Raw genomic sequence first — 21,827 nt, forward strand, 5'->3', positions numbered from 1 at the left:
AATTTAACACACGGAGCAGAAATATTGATCCGTAACCTGAATTACACTATAATTGTAATTTTTGTCAAATCTAATCCTCCACTTTTGTTTAATGTTTAAAGCACAATTCTGCATTAAAGTGACTGTGAAAATGGTATTGTGAGATGCCAGATCAAATTTGCTCACTTTACTATAAAGCATATCCATTGATTTTATAACTGCCAGCCTTGCAAACTTTTTGTCTGGCTCTTGGATAGATGTGTATTATCCTTCCGACAGGGTAGGGGCATATAGCTCCCTTTTCTTCTAGAAGAATGTGCCAGTGAAGGATCTGAGCCATATGCAGAATGAGTGGTATTTGTCAGCTCACACTTGAGTGCTTCTTGCTCTTGTGCCTCCTTCCATTCCACCCAATCCATTAGAAAACAAAGAGTAAGAGGACAGAAACTTATACTTAAATAATTTAATTTCCTCTGATCTTTTCCCTCATCCTTTTTTAAATGTGTGGATATTTGTTTCTTTCTGAAATCTGAAAGTTCAATGAGAGATTAGAGATGGCACATTAAAAGTTATGCATATTCCCATGTTTGCTATCTGCTCCTCATTCATATCGTAGAGAGTAAAAGTAATGAGCCCATGCTGCACGATTAAGTGTAATAAAACTGCTATCCAGAAAGAGACCATTTGAAAAGTTAGTATTTTAAACATCATTGATGTGAAACTTTAAATAATTTGGGGATGGTGTGCTACTAAAATTTTGGTGCTCTGGAAGAATCTAAAGAATAAACATCTATTAATAATTGCCAAACATTTAAAATATGTAAACCCACAGAATTCATGGTAATTGCCTTATGAAGCTTATCCACCTCTGAAATGCAGATCTAGAATACTGTTCTTCATAAATCCATGAGCAGCTAGGCCTTCACAGATATTACTATACTGCACACCCAGGAAATTCTTCAGTGGTAGCAAGGCTAGAGATTACACCCTTTTGCTACAAAGCACAAACACCAACCACTTGAGAATGTGTTAGCTTGTCATAAGGGCCTCTGACACACTGTCGAGCAATTCTGATTCTATTTCATGCACTTATATGCAAAAATACATGTATATTAATAGGTTTATCTGTTCTCTTACTCTCTGCAATAGTGAGTATCCCAGAATTCATCATTTGTCAGCTAACACTTGAGTCCTTCTTGCTCTTGTGCCTCCTTCCATTCCACCTAATCCGTTAGAAAACAAAGAATTCATCAAAAGCTAAGGAAGAAAAATGTTGACCCCTATCATAGTCACCATATTATAAAATAGAACACCACACCACATCTTTGAAGGAGCAAATATAAGGTTTCTTTCCTGTGATTCTTTGGGAGCTGTGGAAAATGGTGGGATGGGAAACTGTTGTTAATTGGAGATACACACACATCTCCTAGAACTGGAAGGGACCTTAGGAGGTCATCTAGTCCAGTCCCCTGCCCTCTTGACAGGACCAAGCACCATCCCTGACATCTATTTGCTCCAGTCCCTAAATGGCCTCCTCAAGGATTAAACTCACAACTGTGACTTTAAGCAGGCCAAGACTCAAACCACTGAGCTATCCCTCCCTTATATATAGATTGCCTCAGGTAACCTGATGAATTCCCCTAGTTGAGGCATAGTTAACTTTGTAAGGGTGCTTTCCTACAACCAAATATCAGTATTTTCAGGAATATTGCATCTGCCAGTGTGAATCTGACTTCTTGTGCTCTCACACAGACTGTGTGTATCTTTATAAAGTACAGAAATATATTACATTCCTGTTTCTTTTGTTCACACAACTTAGAGCTGTCATTTGCTTGGATCTTCAATAAATATCCCTCGTTTGTACAAGAGGACAGTCGGCGATTTGTGTCTCAAGAGACCGGACATCTGTACATAGCTAAAGTGGAGCCATCGGATGTAGGAAATTACACCTGTGTTGTGACCAGCACTGTAACAAACACCAGAGTTCTTGGTTCACCAACCCCTCTGGTGCTCCGAACTGATGGTAGGACTTCAGTCTGATACTGTATATTGATTAAAATTGGTGTCTACATATATAAGGCATGCATGTTTGTTATAGGTAGCATAATCTTTCATGCATATCAAGAATAGTAGTTTGTAATCAAAAGATTTTTTTTTCTGATTATGAACTATACATTGTCTACTTAGATTATTTTTCCTGTGGTAGCTCTGAAGATTTCATTGGAAGAATGCCCAGGCCCACAATGCTTTGTTTAGTTTATAATAGTCTGACCAATAGGTAAAAAGAGATGGATATTTTCAGCGAAACTTGCTGTGATGCTAAACAAAAAGGGCAGACCTATGCAAATAAATATTACTAACATTTTGTCCTCATAATTAACAGGTGTTATGGGTGAATATGAACCCAAAATAGAAGTCCAGTTTCCCGATACACTTCCTGCAGCTAAAGGTTCAACAGTGAAACTGGAATGTTTTGCCCTAGGAAAGTAAGTTCTTATACACATTATTAAATGAAAACTATGCATACAGGCAATATAACAATTTTAATTATGACTTTGTTACTTTAATAAAAACAATAAGATGTCATATTGAATTTATTCAAACCAGCCATGGCATGTCAACACAAACAGAATTCTCATTTTTCTATTAACTATTATATGCTGTTATAATACTTCTTTTCTTTTATATCATACATTTCCAGAAAAACACAGTTTCTTAGCACATCATCATAGTTCTTTCCTCTTATCCGAACTTAGCCCCTTCTGCTCTTCACAAATTATTTGAGAACTAGGCTTAATTTCTGAAGATGTATTTGAATTTAGTGGTTTAGTAGATGAGAGCTCTTCCATCTTTTCATAAGGCTGGATGTAAGTCAATCGTGTGCCCTTGTAGGTAGGAAGGCTAATGGCATATGGGGGTGCATTAGGAAAAGCATTTCCAGCAGATCTAGAGAAGTTATTTTTTCCCTCTATTTGGCACTGGTGAGGCCATAGCTGGAGTACTGTGTCCCGTTCTGGGCCCCCTAGTATAGAAAGGATGTGGACTCATTGGAGCAGGTTCAGTGGAGGGCAATGAAAATGATTAAGGGGCTGGAGCACATGACCAGTGAGGACAGCCTGAGAGATTTGAGCTTATTTAGTTTGCAGGAGAGAAAGCTGAGAGGCGATTTGATGGCAGCCTTCAACTTACCGAAAGGGGCTCTAAAGAGGATGGAGAGAGACTGTTCTCAGTGGCAACAGATGGCAGAATGAGGAACAATGGTCTGAAGTTAGAGGGAGAGGTGTAGGTTGGATATTAGGAAAAACTCTTTCACCAGGACAGTGGTGAAGCACTGGAATGTGTTTTGGAGACAGGTGGTGGAATCTCCATCCCTAGAGGGTTTTAAGTCCCGGCTTGACACAGTAATGACTGGGATGATTTAGTTGGGGTTGATCCTGCTTTAGGCAGGGGGCTGACTAGATGACCTCCTGAGGTCTCTTCCAACCCTAGAAGTCTATGATTCTATGATTTATTGTGTGAGGTTGGCAACCAAAATCACATAATATTGGTGGTACTTGTTGACTGAGTGACTAAAACTTTTAAAGTGAGAAAATTAATGAACAGCAATTGACAAATGCAAGTTTCAGAAGTGCTTAGCCTTGTCCCATCACTGTTCCCGTGGAAGTCAGTCATAAAAATTCCTTTTACTTCAGTGGGAAACCGTCACTAAGGTCTTTCAAAAATCCTATCCTAAATGATTTCTGGAGTGCAACTACTGGGATTTGTAGACAGTTTTACAAACTATAATCTAAAACCCAAGCCATTGTGAGTACTAAATAGCCTGCCACTGCAAATTATAGTGAACCAAACACAGTACCTATATGTGCATATAAGTTTCTTCAGTGTTCCTTCATCTCTAATATGTGGTTACATTAAGCAAAAATAACTACAAAGTTTTTTTTCTTTAGTCATTTTTGAGGGTTTTGATTGTAAATTTCATATTATCTCTACGAGTCTTTTAAGCAAACTTTTAAAAAATAACTAACCCAGTAACTTTCTTTTTAGCCCAGTGCCCCAGATAAATTGGAGAAGAACTGATGGGCTGCCATTTCCAAGTAAAGTAAAGCTGAGAAAATCCAATGGCATGATTGAAATTCCAAATTTCCAGCAGGAGGATGCAGGCCTCTATGAGTGCATTACTGAAAACTCTAGAGGGAAAAACATTGCAAGAGGACGTCTCACCTATTATGGTAGGAAGCTTTTAAGAGTGCAGTTTAACTAAGAAGGACTATGGATGCTTAGTTTAATACATTGTCAGCGCATTCCTGCAGTTAAAAATTAAGTGTTATCTAATTGCTAGGAGAAGTATCTCCATATCCAGTTTTGAAGTTTTGTACTTTAAACAGGTGGTGTTCCAAGTGAAACAGTCTTTAAAGCTTCAAAAATAGGAAATGAGGAATCTTTCCCTGTAAGATCAGTCCATGATCAAGAGGACTGCTGGAAGTGGTACATTTAATGAATTGTCTATTGCAACTGAACAGTTACATAAAGTTATCATTATTTTAGATGTTCTCACTGATACATAAATCAAAGCTTTCCAATGGCCATAATTGTTTTGTATACTACATGTGGAAGCCATACTTCCATTTAATTAAATAGGATGATTTTGAGGATCCTTTGGGGATTATCAAATTATATTTACATGAAAATTAAATTCCATCTTGGTTGAGAAGAATTATTCCCCAACACTATCAAATCCCTTGTGCTCAAATGGACCAATGAGGCTTTAAGAGGAATAAATAAATTAGGGAATGTAATCTAACTTTGGAAATGAAGGAACATGGAATTTAATAGCTGGAGAACAACCAAAGTCTCTTGTGCATTTAAAAGTATGCAGTCAATTGAATATCAACAATGCATTTTGGTGTTTTCTTAATGGTAAAGTGATTTACAAGCAAACTGGTAATTGACAATTTTTGTAAAAGTCAATTCTCAGCAATGTAATTTTCCTTAGGAGTAGCAATTAGCCAAATGTATTGCGTTATGCTCTAAAATGCTTATTTCATGTTAGATTATTTTAACAAAGATGCAAAAGTTGTATATACCAGGATGTGATGTAGACTCAAAAGATCACAGCAATATTCTTTTCAGATGTTTATTCTTTGATACAGTACACAAAGCACTACAGAATAGATTTCCTGAACTTTCATTTAATTTATATATAGGTGGTTTGTCAAGTTAATTGAAAGGCAAGTTTTTCCTCTGTTTGCAGTTAAATGAAAAAGGATAGACTGAATTTCCATGTGCAAATTGCATTTCGGAATCCTACAATAGACATTACATATATAATACAAGAAAAAATTATGCACCATTTTTGTTTTGTTTTTTATACAATGACTTTCATTAGCAACTTGAAGACTCTTAAGTGACAGTACATCCATCAAGTTAGTCATTTGGTTGCACTTTTACAACCAACAGTGTAACTCTATTGATTTGCAAGTCATATTACCATAAATATGCTGTAATGCACAAGTGTTCTAGACAACTGATTTATTGGTTACTTTGCATAATTTAACATTTAGGACAATGTTTGCTGTGTGGCACTGGGGCCTCTAGAGGGCACTGTGCCTGAATCAAAGAGAGTTTCTGCACAATGGAAGGTAAGACTGAGTTGGAATTACTGTGAACAGTGTGTCCTGGCCTGCCTCTGACCTTAGCCATAAAAGGATGAAAATGCTCACTGCAAACTCTGTATCCACATGGGGATTTGAACACTCTGAGTGCACGAGCATTCAGCTAGAATGTTGGGGATTGCTATGGTTAAGACAAAAATAACAGCTTTACCTGTTAAAATGTTACTATACGAAGGTCATACAAGTTGATTCATTTGTTTTGCTTAGTGAAATCCATATCACAGAATTATACAGTCTTACTTGGTTTTTCCTACTTTGATACTTGCTCTTTTGAAAATATTTAGCAAACCAACCAGTCTACATTTAAGAGAGTGTATTTATATAACTTTATTTTCTTTTGGCATCTGGAGGATTGTCTATTTATAGATTACTACTATTCTATAACTGAAGATGCTATCTTCATGTGACTCTAATATTTACTTGTCACTGACTGTGATATCACAGTTCAGAAATCTTTTGGATAAGGAAAAATGAGCTTAAAGTATGTGCAAATTAATGTTCCAGTAAACTCTAGTGTCAGTTATTCTGGAGTTCCTGGCGAAGTTATGCTGAGAAGCACAGGATGAGAAATTTAGGAGAAACTAATGCAATGCATTAAGGATTTAGAAAAAGATCAGCCATCTGCTAGAAAGCATCAGCTCTGGTAAAATGCAGTGAGAATACATGATGGTGATCATAGCACGGGTTGACTGATGTTTAAAGGTTTTCGGAGCCTGAGATTTTTTTCTGTTATTGGTATATTTTACCACATACATACAACTAATGAAAAAAATCTAATATGCTTTACAAAAGGAGGTATTCTCCCTCTCACACAGTCAGCACACTCTCCTGCCCCCTTTCCTTTTCCAAAAGTGTGATGTTTTTACTAATTATGGCTCTGATTCAGCAAAGCACTTAGTCTTGGTCATGACTTTAAGCATGAGCTTAACTCTCATTGACAATTTGAATCTGGGGGTGTATTTGAAGTTAGTCACATGCTTACATACTTTCCTGATAAGATTGAACTGGCATTTAAAGTTAAGTATATTCTAAGGCTATGGTTACACTAGTGGGTTTTGCTGACAAAACCTATGGAGCGTTTATACACAAAATGGGATTTGTTGACAGTGTCTGGACAAAACACAGCACTTTCTTTGGCAGCCTTCTGACTCAAAGCTTTGAGGCATAATGCTGCTGTTGACAGATTCTGTTGACAAAAATGCTGTATGGCCACTCTGGAGGTCCTTCTCTCAACTGACAGGCCATCCACAACAATGGGCAGTCTGCTGTGCTTCCAGGTGCCTGTTTTGTCAAGAGAGCAGCCAAGCAGTCTGGCTGCTTTGTTGGCAGAGCTGAACACTCTCCCGACTGGCTTTTGTGTGGCCTCACTCTGTGAAAGAAGTTTTGTTGGGAAATCTCTTTTGACAGTGACTTCTGTTGACAGAGCGTTGTAGTGTAACCATAGCCTAAGTGTTTTTCTGAGTCTGGGCCTTTTGAGGGGTGACCATATTTCCTTGCACTAGTTAAAAATGCCATGAACAGCAAGACTCTGAATAAATATGGAGCAGGTGTTATCATTCTCATTCAGCACTGGGTTCTTAAACACTACTTTCAACACTTTTCTGAAGCTGTTAATTAAAATTGATATCCAAAACAAATAGTCTTGATTCTTTCATAATGTCACTTAGATCCTGTTAATCCTCTTAATTATTTCACTCCAGGTGGAATTTATGAAGGGATGATCCAACATCAAGTTAACAACTTATTTTTCCCCCAAAGTTCTAACATTTTTAATACCATGCTGCACTCCTTGTCTTCTAAAAATTAAACAGTTAGGATGGACATTTCTCTAATTTGTTATGACATTATGACAGAGGTAAATTCCCCTCACCTTCAGTACTTCGTTCCTTTACACTGACACCATTCCAAAAAAAGGTACAGGAAACTCAGTGATGGTATTCCGAATCATTGAAACGCACCCAAACGAGGACGTGAAAACGTTTACATTTGTAGAGATTAAAATAGATATAAATAAGAGATAATGTAAAAGTACACAAAGTAAGTATAGATCTCTGGGAGCTCCTGTTTACCTTGTTGTGCAAAAATGTTGCAAAATAAAATTGGTGACCAACAAATTAAAATGTGAGCAAAGGCAATGTACTTTTGAACTCAGACTGAACCTGCAGAACTCAATTTAATGATTGTTGAGGCAAAGAGCTTAATGGAGAGGCACGATTCCCTCCCCATTTTCTATTCTTCCCTCATGGGTGAGTCATTTTGCAGCTGGCCCATAATAGTGCTATAGTAAAGCCAAGGCCCTCTCCATTCCCTTCCTGTCATTCCTATGACCATTTCGTTAGGAGAGTAGTGGTTAAACAGCAACCCCCTATTACTGCTTCCCTGGACCCAAGGTCTGATGAGTGTGAGGTAAAAGGTAGTGCAGCCATTGCATAGCCCAAGAAACAGCCAATCTCTGTAAAAATTGTTGGTGTATAAATTGTTGATGATCTGGGTCTGCATAACATAATGCTAAAACTGCATAGAGATTGCAATACCTTTTGAAATAGAGCATCGCTAGACCGATTGAATTATATACATGCTTAAATATTAGCGCTTGTCAGATAACCTGAATGTCTTGTTCATAGAGGTGTCTGTACAACATTAATTAAAAATAAATAAATAAACAAATTAACATTGACGAGTTGCTGAGCTTGATCAACTTGCAACTTAATGAACATTATCTAATGATTTAATTGCTTTGCTACTAAGACAGATAGTTGCTCTTTTAATGTACGAACAATTTTCCTAGTTATTTAACAAAATTACAAAAATAAGTCTCTAGGTCTATATCTACACTGTCCCCAGAACTTCGAAAGGGGTATGATAATGAACCTAACTGAAAGATGCTAATGAGACACTTCCATGAATATGCACCATCTCATTAGCATAATGGCAGCCACAGCACTTCACACGTGCTGCTTTCGATCGCACATGGCTCGTCTAAACTGGGTCCTTTTCGAAAGGACCCCGCACGCTTCGAAATCCCCTTATTCCTATTCTTGGATTTCAAAGTGTGTAGGGGCCTTTCAAAAAGGACACCATGTAGACGAGGCACATGTGTTCGAAATCAGTGCTTTTGAAGTGCTGCGGCCGGCAGCATGCTAATGAGGCACTGCCAGGAATATGCAGCGCCTCATTAGCATCTTTCAATTAGGTTCATTATTATGCCTCTTTCGAAGTTCTGGGGATAGTGCAGAAATAGCTTAGGAGATATTGAAGACAGCTTGTGGTTTTGCTTTTGGTTGTAGAGGTTGGGGCACCTCCAGGTAAAATCCCCAAGCTCAGTGATTTTGCCAAAAAGGCAAATCAATGCTAAATAAATTAGTTTTATATACATATTAATGAGCTGCTTATTTCCGTAGTTACGATGGTAATTTAGGTTGAGAGTCCTAGCCTGAGACTGGGAAAAATATTGCTCTGTTATCTAGAAAACCTAAGATGAAATTTTCCATTTTTTTGCCAAATAGCAAAAATAACAAGGGAAACGCATCTGGTATAAGTCAACTCATCATAGGACTCAAAGCTAATGTTTCTTGGAAAGACAAGTCAGGTAGTCTCTCATTAATGTCACATAGCAGATTCTTAAAGACCACCACTCTGGCCATATGCAGATGGCTATCATGATCTGGATCTCTATATCACAAGTCCTAATAAAACCACCTTTCTTGCTTCACTGTGATCGGTCTCTTCTTTGTGTTCGTTGAAAAGCTGTTGTCTACTCCTGCTTCATTGGGCATAGGGGTTTCAAAGCTTGGTTTGCCTTCAGTGAAAGCCCAGTTTCACGTTCTGTCTAACATGGTAGTTTTTTAACCAGGCCTCCATCCTCCAGGTTACTGTAATCTTTGTACACTAATAGGAGATGGCATTTGTTATCCTTCTGGATGAATCCCAACATCCTGAAAAAACCTAAAAAACATGAGTTAAAACAAACAGAGCCTAGAGGGGAACGAAGATGTTTGTAACAGAAATCTTCTGGTACAATTCCTTACCAGGCACTATTTTAAAAAGAAACTGGTGATTTTGGGTGGGTTTAGAGATTGTATTCATTTTATGGAGAAGTATGTAAAACTACTACTGTCATAATCTTTTTATCCTTACCACTTTTTCATCCTTATAGAGTGAGCATCCTCACACCTGCTAATGCACCATTTTTGGAAGGCTGTTATGCACACAAGTGCGTCAGTAATCCTTACATTCCTACATGGAAAGATTGAATCTTCCTCCCTCTCTAGCAATGATCTGCTGCTTTCTGCATCCCACTGTGCAAAATGTCTGTCATGGAGAAGAATCAAAGAAAATTCTCTTACCTGCAGTTTTTTATTCTAGAAACTGCTACATCAGTCAGTTTAACAGCCCCTTGAAGATGTGCATTTTGTCCTTTTTTTAATCCCCTTGATAAGTGTTTTGCAAGAGAATAGGGTGTTCCTTGAATTTCGTGTTAAGGCTCTGCTGCAAATAATATAAGTTGAATCGTGCTTTTGAACTTTCATATAGATTAAGTATTTTTCAGCTTTGGAAGCTTTTGTTCTAGAAAGTTCTTCCTGAGGAGTCATACTGAGCCCAAGCTCAGAATGAAGGTCTGGCTTCCTCCAATAGCTGTGGAGACAGACAGCATGCCACTGTGAAAACTGTTGTGGAGTATCCTGTAATGAAAAATTACAGATAATGCAGAACTTTCCCTTTCTCAGGAATACAGAAAATGATTAACTTTATAGCTATAAATATCAAGAATTTGGCTACTTCTAACCTGCTTTGTACTTTCAAATAAGGGTACACAGCAGATGAGAGATATTGCACATCTATGGATCCTTCAGTAATGCAAGTAACGTTGCCTGATTTGTATAAATATTTAGATATGCATAGTGCAAGCATCATGCAGATGTCTACACTAAACCTGATGCAGTGGGGCAAACACTCCAAAAGGATAGTCTGAGAAGCTTTAGCATAAGTAGCTCTTTCTATAACTTCAGTTTATTAATTTAGCTTTTGTGTTGTAGATAAATTTGATGATACAGTTTGAACTTCTCTAGTCTGGCATACTCTGGTCTGACAAAAATCCATAATCTGGCATGATTTTTGTTAGCTAGATGTCCATTTATCACGGGTGTGGCCAAGTTTCATGCCATCCCATAAAATTTGTTTACAATCACAGGTCGTGTCTCTCAGTGTTCTGTGCTGGTATTTAGCACTAATGTACCCCTAAATGTGTTCTAAGAGCCCAGAGAGGTAGCTGTGTTGGTTTGTACTCCAACAAAACAAAGCAGCAGATGATTTATTCAGTGATGAGCTTTTGTGGGACAGACCCACTTCATCAGATCAGTTTCATTCTTGGATACTTGTGATATGTTAGTTCATGGATCTGATGAAGTGGGTCTGTCCCATGAAAGCTCATCGCTGAATAAATAATTTTGTTAGTCTTTAAATTGCTACACTTCTGCTGCTTTTTTTTTTCCAAGAGCCCAGTAAGCTGTAGAAATGTTGGTAATGCTGCTAGATAATATTAACCTTCCATGATTTGACTGATTCTCTAGTTCAGCACTAGTCAGGTCCCGAGGGTGCCAGACTAAAGAGGTTCAACCTGTAGTAAGATACTATGTTTGCATGAAACAGAGAGGAATTTGTGTTATGTTTGAGGAATGCCTTGATAAAGAGGACATTTGAAAGTGTGTTCCTCACAGAAGGCTTGTCAATAGAAAGGTGCTGAGACAAAGAAACTGCATATCTTGTTTCAGTAGTTCTCCCTTGAATTTCCCTGGAATCTCATTGCTTAAAAGCACCACTTACTGTTCTTGTCTCAGCTTTGGGACTTTTCACCCCTCACTTCAGGGTTGCTCACCTAGCATCACATGGTCCTAAAAGAAGGCCTGGTCTTGAACTCTTGTTTTCACAGCTAGTATATGAAACAAAGGAAGCTCAGAACATTTTGCAAAGGATGGGACAAAATTAACTGTCAGATGTATACTGTGTGGCTAATTTTAACTCTTCATACAGAGTTTCACCCTTTATACTTATACATTAGTGACCTATAACAGTCTTGACATTAGCACCTGTTTTCATTTCTTATTGTAACGAGTCTTATGTATTACCCTGTGATGAAACTTTTGAGGAATATTAACCTGATGGTAATTACGTTACCAGAATGGGAGAACTGGCTTATATAAAGGGAATACCAACTGAAATCTTCACCCAGACTAATGGTCGCATGGTTAAGGGACTAGCCTGAAAATCCAGAGGTGTGGGTTCAGTTCTGAGCTGCCCCATACAGCATTAATTTCTCAGAGTGGTGTAACTGTATGGGAGTCAGCATCTCAACAGGAATTAATGAGACCCTTTCCAGCTCTGTACTAGAGTTGATTTTTTTTTTCATTAGAACGCATTGGGGGCTTGGGTCAGTTTTCATGTCTACAAATGAAACGCAAAATTGTTCCCAGAAGGCTACTGAGACAGAGTGCCCTAACTCTGGGTGCAAAGAAGCTGAAGGCAGCCAGGAGCCCAAATCATCCCGTTTCGTTTCTGCAAAAAGGAGATTTGTTTTTGAATACACCTCCTGTGAAACATTTTGTAGTTGCTGATATTTCATCTCAGTTTAAGATTTGTTTCCCCAAATCTTGATATATTTCATAGAAAATTATTTTTGTTTCTAGCCAGCTGCACTCAGCGGGTCACTTATAAAATAAGTAGAGCTCTGTAAATCTGCAGATACTCACTTTATATTTTCATGTATCTCTTTCCGCAAATACTCATGCAGATATCTGTGGCTCATTTTTGCAAATACAAATTTTGTATCCTCACAGGGCTCTAAAGATAGGAACATTCCCCTGCCTTTCCAAGGAGTTGTGAAGATAGATGTTAAATGCTTGTGAGGTACTCATTGATATGGGTCATAGAAATAACTATATATATCTATATAGTCTAAGGGTAAAGTCTTCAGAGGATCTAGGTAACTTAGGAGCCCATTGGCTCCTAAATCCTTTTTAAAAATGGATTGATGACTTTTCTGCCATTCAGCACTTTCAGAAATGTTATCCCAAATCTTTTTTTTTTTTAATTTTCCCACAGTGTGGTATTGTCTGTATGTGGAAAGAGGTAATTAACTTGAGCAGTGCACTTTTCATACCACTCCTTGTCCGGATGTTGATCTGAACCTTTTTATATGGACTTATAATTATTTTATGCTGAGGGATGCAGTAATGATGGGCTCTTGAGCTGTCTGGGTTAAGAAGTTAATAGTGACCCTATTCGTATTTTCTATGTGTGATACTCAGAAAAAGGTGTGAGGTAATTCACTTCTTAAAAATACAGCTGTCACCCAATAAGATGGAGTACATTAATAAGTTAAAAATAAAAGTACTTTTGATTTATCACTGACACCCATCTTCCAATGCCAAATTACTTGTCCCGTTCTTGTTAGCAGTCAATCAAAGCTAGACTGGACAAGTACATTGTGTACCAATTTTTTAAACTCAGGTCTTAGCAGAATATCAGAAGAGGGAGAATCAGCTTCCAAAAAGCCTTCTTTTTCCAGAAAAAGTAACAATTACAGAAAATCCAATAAATCGAGCAAGTTATGGTTTTGAGTCCTGGCAGTCCTATTTTAGTTATTTTTCAGCTGATTTCTGCAAATGGGAAGTCCAGGGTTTGTCTGTTGTGAGAGAAATAGCATGTATGAGAATAGAGATGTACATAAACTTTAATTATTTCTGTTTCAAGTGGAATTCAGATTAATAACTTGTCAAGTAACTTTTCTGCTTTTCAGTGGACGGGTACTAACAGACCAGGTTATGCCTTTTACCCAATTTCCTGGTAACAGCCTATTCACAGTTTCCTTTGTTTGCAAAGGAAGGGTATGACAGCTGTCATATAATATCTACATTTATTTCAAGAAATGCCAGAGGACACAGTGAGTGTGAATATTTCCTTTCTTTTGTTAGATAATTGGTTGTTTTTATTGTCCTTCTTAAGGCCGCCTTATGGCATGCCATAAGTTACCCAGAACCATTTATACTAGTTTCCTCACAACTTGCCTTGTGGTTTTTTTCCAGTTCCTGATATTTGGAGTGGTTCATGATACATGTTTGCAGCAAATGATATTTTAGGAAGACTACTTTGTCCAAGCAAGACTTTCCAGACTGATAATCAGTATAAAGCTGGCCCATTTCAGTGCAGTTGGGTCATGTTGTCTGGGTGCCAGGTGACAGTATGCACCTGAGAGCTGTAAGGTCCAATAAGCTAGAAAGATCAACCATAAAGATGAAGATAAAGGTGGAGGGAGGGCCTAGACTTTTGTGTCAGCTAAACATTCGCATACTGCAAGACTGATCAACTCTGATGAAGAAAGTCATGATGTTGACAGGCTACATAACCATAACTCATCTCCCAGTATCCAAAAAACACATAACATTATGATCTGGACGACGTCTGGTACTTGACTGCAGTTTCACTTCCCATTCCATGTGGAAGGACTATGAGAACTGGAGAGATCAGAGCCTTTTTATCTTATGTACCTTGTTTTGCCATTTTCTATGTTTGTCTTTTGTTTTTTATTATATGTCACAACTTTCTATTATTTTAAGATGTGAATATGCATAAATGTGTGTGCAATCACACATAGAAATCACAATAGGAGGTGTGAAAGAATAATCTTCTGCTTTTAAGTAGCCCTAAAATTTTGCCTCATATGTAACAGGGAAACCTTAGAAGAAAGTTTCAATTGGCTTTTTATGTTGTGATGTACATATAAGCAATAATTTGGTTTCTGTACTAAAATATTGAACCAGCTATATTTTGATTACACCAACATAGCCTTCATTTGGAGTTTAGAAATAAACAGCCAGCCATCTCTTTGGATTACCTGTTTTAAGTTTGTATTAATTTCATGATCTTACTAAACTGAATTTCCAATATTGGTGCTAATTTGAACTGAATTTGACTTCAGTTTGATACTATGTGAGTTAACCCTTAATTAGTTCAGTAATATTTTCATACCTAGTGATTATATTTTATTGATTTTATTTTCTCAGCTTTAATTGAATTTATTAAAAATACATTGAATCATATTTCTTTCAGTAACAAAGGTCAGAACCATGGAGAATCTATGGGCACCAGTTGATCAACATAGAAGCATAAGTCACTCTCTCTAAATTAACCCTTTTGTTCTGATACTGAACAGTATTTTTCAGTTTCTTTGGGCTTTCTTGTTATGTAGCAAAACCTCACTGGGTCCAGATTATTAAAGACATTGAAGCTGCAGTGGAGGACAGTTTATACTGGGAATGTAAGGCAAGCGGGAAGCCCAAACCATCCTACAGGTGGACAAAGAATGGAAATCCTCTCACACTAGAGGTAAAGTGATTTTTTTTTTGTTTGTCTTTTCTTTTTTGAAAAAATTAAGTCGTGAAATCAGGATTCGTACATATTAACTGCTTTGAATTAATTGAGGTCCGTGAAATTGACCAGTCCAGCAAAGCCCAAAAGATGACTTATGATAGAATTATACCTTACCTGCCCATGTTTCTGTCCAGAAAATAACACAGTATTTGTATCACCAGTACTGGAATGTGTTGTACTGCAAGCATGTTCAGTAGGAAGGGTGAACCCTCATAGTGATTTAGCAACACTTTACTGCATTTGGCAAATTAGTCTCCAGGTCTATGTCTGCACTACCAAGTTTTTTCAACAAAACTTATGTTGATGCCCAGAAGTCAACAAAACACAAATTGCCCCAGGGTGTTAAGATCACGTCTGCACTGGGGATGCCATCATGGACAGTGGGAACAATGCATTGTGGGTATGTTTTATCATAAGTCCTGTGAGGCTTGGTGTCCAGTTCTTGGACCCAGGTGATTGGGTAAGAATCTCAGCTGTATAGTAAGTTTCTAGTCTTTGTGGTTCTCGAATTCTAATCCTTAAGGGCTCAGACTAATGAAAGGAGCTTAATGTTTTTTTTGTTTTTAAAAAAAAAAAGTGTGGTTTCATGGGCCAAACTCATAATATTTGACTCATTGCCATTGGCAGTAGTGCATGTCACTAGGCATAATCACAAGTGACAAAGTTCAGCTCTGTGTCTGGATTTCCTTAGAGTGCAGGGAGGATTTGGACTCTGACTCAGGCCTTTCTCTCTCCAGCTGGCACCAATTTGTTTCATTAACACCATTACAGCATCATTCCCAAAGTATGGAGTTCAGCCCTGTGTAGAGGGCCTGTGCTCTGTACAAATCCCACTTAGGACCTCATGATTGGATTTATGCAAACTCTCTGCACATCAATGAAATCCACCCTTTGTATTTACTTCCTGTAAAACTTCATGTACTTTGAAGGTGTTTTTTTTCTTAATGTCCAGGGAAGGATCCAAACTGAAGGTGGTACACTTATAATTTCAAACCTAAATATGACTGATTCTGGAATATACCAGTGCATAGCTGAAAACAAACATGGAGTGATATACTCCAGTGCAGAGCTCAAGGTTATAGGTAAGATTAATTTTCCATTCTATGAGTGGGGGGATAATAACTTTTTGCCATTACTGTTGCAGCTAGTAACATACCCATAATCTCAAATTCTTAACTCACCTAGATGCTTTAAAAAATAAACATGTTTATCACAGCAGATATTTTATCCAGAGTGCCGAAGAGTTTACTCACCTGCTTCTAAAGGATTTGCTGGAAATAGCCACTGCATTTACAGGCTAATCATTCACTGCTTTAAAATGAGGACACACAGATACATTATTAATTGGGGGACAGCAGAGACAAAGGCTTGGATGCAAGCCCACAGATTAAAACTAATCACAGGTCTGGAAGCCCCATTGGCTTAGCACGTTAGTCAGTACTGTTGACCTTCTGCATCATGACTCTTGTATTCCCAGGAGAGAAATGTCATTTAAAAACAATAAGCTGATCGCATGTGCAACTGACCATCAGGATAAGGGTCTGTCCTTTTATGGTTCATGTGAGGTTTGCTCATGTGATGAACAAATGACAATCTGTGATTAGAATTAAATGCTGGACTTGCAAAGTGTCATGTGAATTCAAATATTTTCGTGATTTTTGCATGTTAGGCTGGGTAGGAGGATTTGGAAAATTAATTGGAATGAGGCTGATATAAAAAGGAACGTTTTCTGAAAACAGACTAGTTCCCTTCCAGTGATAAGGTTCAGAGTCAATCACTGAACCATTAACCTAGCCTAGGCCTCCTAAAAATTAGTTTTCAATTTAAAATTCCCTGATTAGCATTGTTCTATGTTATACTGCCGATATGTCATATGTCTATACTGAACTGTTATGCACTGCGTGCTTGCACAGTCCAAGTGGTTTCATAATCCTGAGGCCCAAGCTAGTGATTGGAATCAAGACAAGTCAGGAAATCCTCTGAGTTCTAATACAGGTCCTGGCACTGAATCCAAGTGGTCCTGAATTCTGAATCCCTTCAGCAAAGTCACCAAAGCTCTTGGAGAATATACTTAAAGTTATGCCCAGGCCTCAACATGACCAACTTCAGTGGGACTTAACCATTTGTTTATGTTCCAGTCACCTCAGTTAGACTGTATAACCAGCTTAAACCTCAGCATGTGCTTCAGTGCTTTGCAAAATTAAAGCCTTCACATTTGTGCCACAGTTTAAAAAAAAACAAAAAACCAAAAACCCCAAACCTCTGTCACAGGAGGACTGTTGGTTAATTAATGTTTGTAAATATACTTGGAACCTGAGGCATGCCATATACATTTTTAGTAATAGTATCATGACTATAATGTCAACCAGTTTTATGTCACTTTTCACATTTCATCTGTTTTAGCTTCTGCTCCAGATTTCTCCAAGAACCCAATGAAGAAATTGATTCAGGTTCAAATAGGCAGCACAGTAAATTTTGAGTGCAAGCCAAAAGCTTCTCCAAAGGCAGTTTGCTCCTGGAAGAAGGGAAGTGAGCTGCTGCAGGAAAATGAAAGGTATTATACCAATAATAGTGTATTTGTTTTAATCTTTTATTACAAGAATATTTGTTTATAAGCTGCAAATTCCTTTTTAAAGACAGCTATACCAGGGTGTCGCATTGAAATCCAAAGAGTACCAGAGCAAAACCTTATATTTGTTTTAAAAATTGATAATGGCACCTAACTTCTATATAGACTTTGTGCCAAGTGTACTGCTATTCCATCTGAAGATATTCTACTCTGACATGCAAGCATACAGCTTTCATTGAAGTCACTGGGCCAACTTCTGCTCTGTTTCACAGGAGTAATGGAACATAGACATTGGCCCAGGGTAGTAGCACCTTGGCAGGCCTGTGAGAGACTTGGAACTGTTCTGTGATTACAAAACCTGTAATGTAATGGGCAACTTCCAAATCCTTTAGACAAATCCCTCACAAGTAGAGGTTAAGAAAAAGAGGTTGGGAGTGAGTCACAGTGAGAATTTGGCTCAGAAATGAAAAAGAGAATAGAATAAATTGTCAATTTTCATTAAAGCAAATGGTTAGGTGTAAGGTGGCCTGGGGGTACCACATTAAGACCACAATTATTTAATGGATTTATTAATGATCTGGAAAAGAGACTGACCAAATCTGCAGCTGATACAAAATCAGGTTAGTCTATTATATCCAGATGGAGCTAATAAAGCCAGGCCATTTTGTTGAACTGTGGCAGATGAAAATCGCTGTTAAAAATGTAAGCTAGTACGTACTGGAACAGAAAACGTGAACTGGTCATAGACAATATTGTGTGGCAAATTTTAAGTGTAGTCACTTGGGGAAAATGTGGGAACCTCACTGTTCACAGCTCAGTGAAACAAATCTGCTCCATGTGCACTATCAAACAGAAAAACCCACCGTTTTATGGTGTGTACAGAACAGACTAGAAAACACTATACTTCTGTTACATAAGGTAATGTTGTTCGCTTACCTTGAATACTGTGTTCAGGTCTAATCACCTTTTTCATAAAAATTACACAACAGAAGGAAAAGTGGATGAGAGAGGGATGATGAAAATGATTAGAAGCACAGAAAAACGTCCATCTGAGCAGAGGCTGAAAAGATTAGGATGGCTTGATTTAGAGAAAAGCTAAATAAAATGGGTCAGAGTAGAGGTATGGTATAATGAATAGTGAGCAGAGGATTTCCAGGCACTTTTGTTTACCCAGTCTCATAATATAATGAAATTGAAAAGCAACAAATAGAAAACCAATAAAAGGAAATGCTCTATTAACACAGCACATGCTGAGCCTGTGGAGCTCCCTGCAATGCAATATCATTGAGATATTGCAGAATTTGATTAAAATTAGGGGTAGGATTTTTCAGAAGCATTTACCATTGACCTAACTCATCTCTCCTTGAAATCTCTGGTAAATCCCCACTGTGTCAAATACATGTCTAATGTTAACCTTCACAGTTTTTTTTTTTTTTTTTAAATTCTAGCTAATGTATAAAGAATGTGAACTCTCATGCTTTTGGGCAGAAACCAGTTAATGAGTTATGTCAAACCTTTGTCTGAGGGCAGCTAGTTCCATAATATCCTCCTGGCATCCTTTTTACAAGCAAATGGCACTTGTCTTGGTTGAGGGTAGGATGCTGGACTGGATGGAGCAATCATCTCATGCAGTGTGGCAGTAAACTTACGCAAACTTCCCTCTTTTCTGCAGGCAGAATTTAGCCTTAATTGGGAGTTGTATTTGTCTCTGTTATAGTGGGTCAGTCTGTCTGTCACAGTATGGGGGAGATAGCGTCTTCACCCATATTTGCCATTCCTGTTCATTGGTGGTATGGAGAGAATGGAAATATATTTATGGAATTTTAAGTTTCCAAGGTCTCTCATCACTTCAACGTCCTCCCTGCAGAATGTGTAAGTAAGGAGGCATTATTTTCTCATCATGTGACAAGTGGCCTTGCTCTCTGCATTCAGACTCAACAGAGTCGGGAATCATCAGCCTGGGAGCAACAGACCTAATATCTTACTGGTTTAGCAGGATGGACTGAACTAGTCCAGACACCAGATAAAGCTCATGAGTAAACAGAGTTCCTGATCTACATTTTTCAACCTATTCTGTTAAATCCTAACTCTGCATGCTTCAGTTGGGATCCCACTGTTGACCCACTCATAACTGTCTATGCAAGGGCTGACTTCTTTGTGTACGTTATCTGGATTTAAAAAAAAAACTGAAAGAATTAGCAGGGTTATTTAATGTATGTACATTCATATAGATTGAACTACTCTCATCCAGCACCTGACTGATGCGACACGAGAGAATTTGCCGGACCAGAGAAGGTCGATATTTTCAAACTGCATTACCAATACTTCCATTGGTTACTGGGCTCACAGAAGATATTTAGGGGTAAATTACAGCTAAATAACAGGTGATGGGTGCCTGCTGCACTCTACATAACATCACAGAGAGCAAGGGAGAAGCCTTCATTCGGGGGTGGGTGGTCGAGGCCGGCATGGGCTACCCACAGCTAGCCGCTGCCCCTAGCTGCCAGGCCCAGGAAAGGATCCATATCTGGAAGGCCCTGCACCAGTACTTTGACCAGGGGCCCCAGTGAGCACCACCCCGGCGGGCCTCCCGCACGCTTCTCTCGCTGAGCACTCGGCACACACGGGTTTGGGAAAAATAAAACAGTGTATTACAAACTACTAAAACTGTGGCTAGAACATATTTGTCAACAGAATAGTGGGGATAACTATATGCAGGATGGGGGGAATAACTAGTTACAGAGGTAGGGGGACCTAGGTGGCCCAGGCATTGGGCCATGACTCCAGGACAGGGGTGGAGTGCCGAAATCCCTGCCAGTTCTGGGTCCCATGCCTCCACTCATCCAGGGTCCCCAGAGGGGCTGGGTGGGTGTTCCTTTCCCAGGGGGCTCACAGGTGGGGCCACAGTGGGAGGGGCAGCGGAGTGGCAATGGGAGGGGGCAGCCAGGCCAGGAGCTCCCAGTACGAGCCTGCAATGTCTTTGAAGGTTCCCACAAAGTCCCCCCAGGCTGCCCAGTGCCAGGCAGCCTCCCCCTTCTTCAAACAGAGGCTCCACTTTGCCAGTTCCACTTGACACGGATGGAGGCAGCAGCGTAGGGGTCCTTGACCAACCGCCTCTGGTTCTTCCAAGAGTGGGTCCATCCCAGTGCTGGTGGTGCCTCCGCGAGGCTCTCCAGGACCACAAACATGGCGAGACTCTCCTGGCCCTCAGATGGTGTGGTTGTGGAAATGGGGTGAAGGGAGAAAAAAGCCATGAGTAATGACCCTGCCCTGTGGCCCATGCCCCCATACCCTGTCATTAAAAAAAAAAAAAAAAAAAAAAAAAAAAGAAGGAAGGGTTCTTTCAAAAAGCCTCATCTACACTGTAAATCTACATCTCATTTGCATTTTGAGTTCCCTCATCTGCATGCCTCTTTTGAAAGAGGAATGCAAGTGTAGACACAGCTGCAAATTTTAAATAGTTAACTGCTATTATGTGTTATTTCAAAATAAGCCATTCTGGAAAATCTCTTCTGAAATAGCTTATTTTCAATAAGGCTATTGTGTAGACATACCTTTAGTCTGTAGCCTCACAAATAACAAACAGTCCTGTGGCACCTTGAGCCCCTTGTGGAAGATTGTACAGACAGCAAATGGTTAACAATAATCACAGTAGGTAAGTAATTAAATTAGGGCGCGTTGATTTTTACACATTGTTGATGTTGCGGGGGGCGGTTATAATTAATTCATACTTTACTATGAAAACAGGCTGCTTTCTGCAATAGTTTAAAAAAAAAAGACCTCACTTAAGAACAGATATTCAGAAATTGTCAATGCAGTTTGCCTTTGCCAGGTCTTTTGTGTGTTCAGGTACAAAACTTGACACGCTGCAAGGTTCAGTACCGCTGGCTCTCTCTGTCCTGGACCAGCAGACACAGAGGTTCATTTGCTTTGTATTTCTTAAGCCTGGGGGAAGCACTGCTGTCCTCAGCATTCTGCCTTACATCTCACCATTTGCATGGGGCAGGTGCTCCAAGACATGATCACTGGCAGGAAGAAAAACCTTTGTGGGAGACTGAGTGAAAAGTAGGAAGAGTTTTAGGGCTCGCTGAGAGCCATGAAAAAAGGATGGGCTGTATAATCTGCTTGCGGATAACATTCTGGCATCAAACGTCCTCCACCGAGAGGGAATGTGGAGATGC

General features: G+C 38.8%; 1 protein-coding gene across 1 annotated transcript in view; it reads left to right on the forward strand.

Moving 5' to 3' along the window:
• The window catches only part of CNTN3 (contactin 3), a 161,226-nt gene that overhangs the window by 91,005 nt on the left and 48,394 nt on the right, over positions 1 to 21,827 (forward strand). The window contains exons 3-8 of the mRNA XM_075004942.1: positions 1,799 to 2,002; positions 2,363 to 2,465; positions 4,024 to 4,208; positions 14,896 to 15,032; positions 16,030 to 16,159; positions 17,481 to 17,631. Coding sequence (XP_074861043.1) covers positions 1,799 to 2,002; positions 2,363 to 2,465; positions 4,024 to 4,208; positions 14,896 to 15,032; positions 16,030 to 16,159; positions 17,481 to 17,631 — 910 coding nt within the window. The remainder of the gene's footprint in view (positions 1 to 1,798; positions 2,003 to 2,362; positions 2,466 to 4,023; positions 4,209 to 14,895; positions 15,033 to 16,029; positions 16,160 to 17,480; positions 17,632 to 21,827) is intronic.

Source organism: Carettochelys insculpta, chromosome 11 (genome assembly GCF_033958435.1).
Source record: "Carettochelys insculpta isolate YL-2023 chromosome 11, ASM3395843v1, whole genome shotgun sequence".
NCBI lineage: Eukaryota > Metazoa > Chordata > Testudines > Carettochelyidae > Carettochelys > Carettochelys insculpta.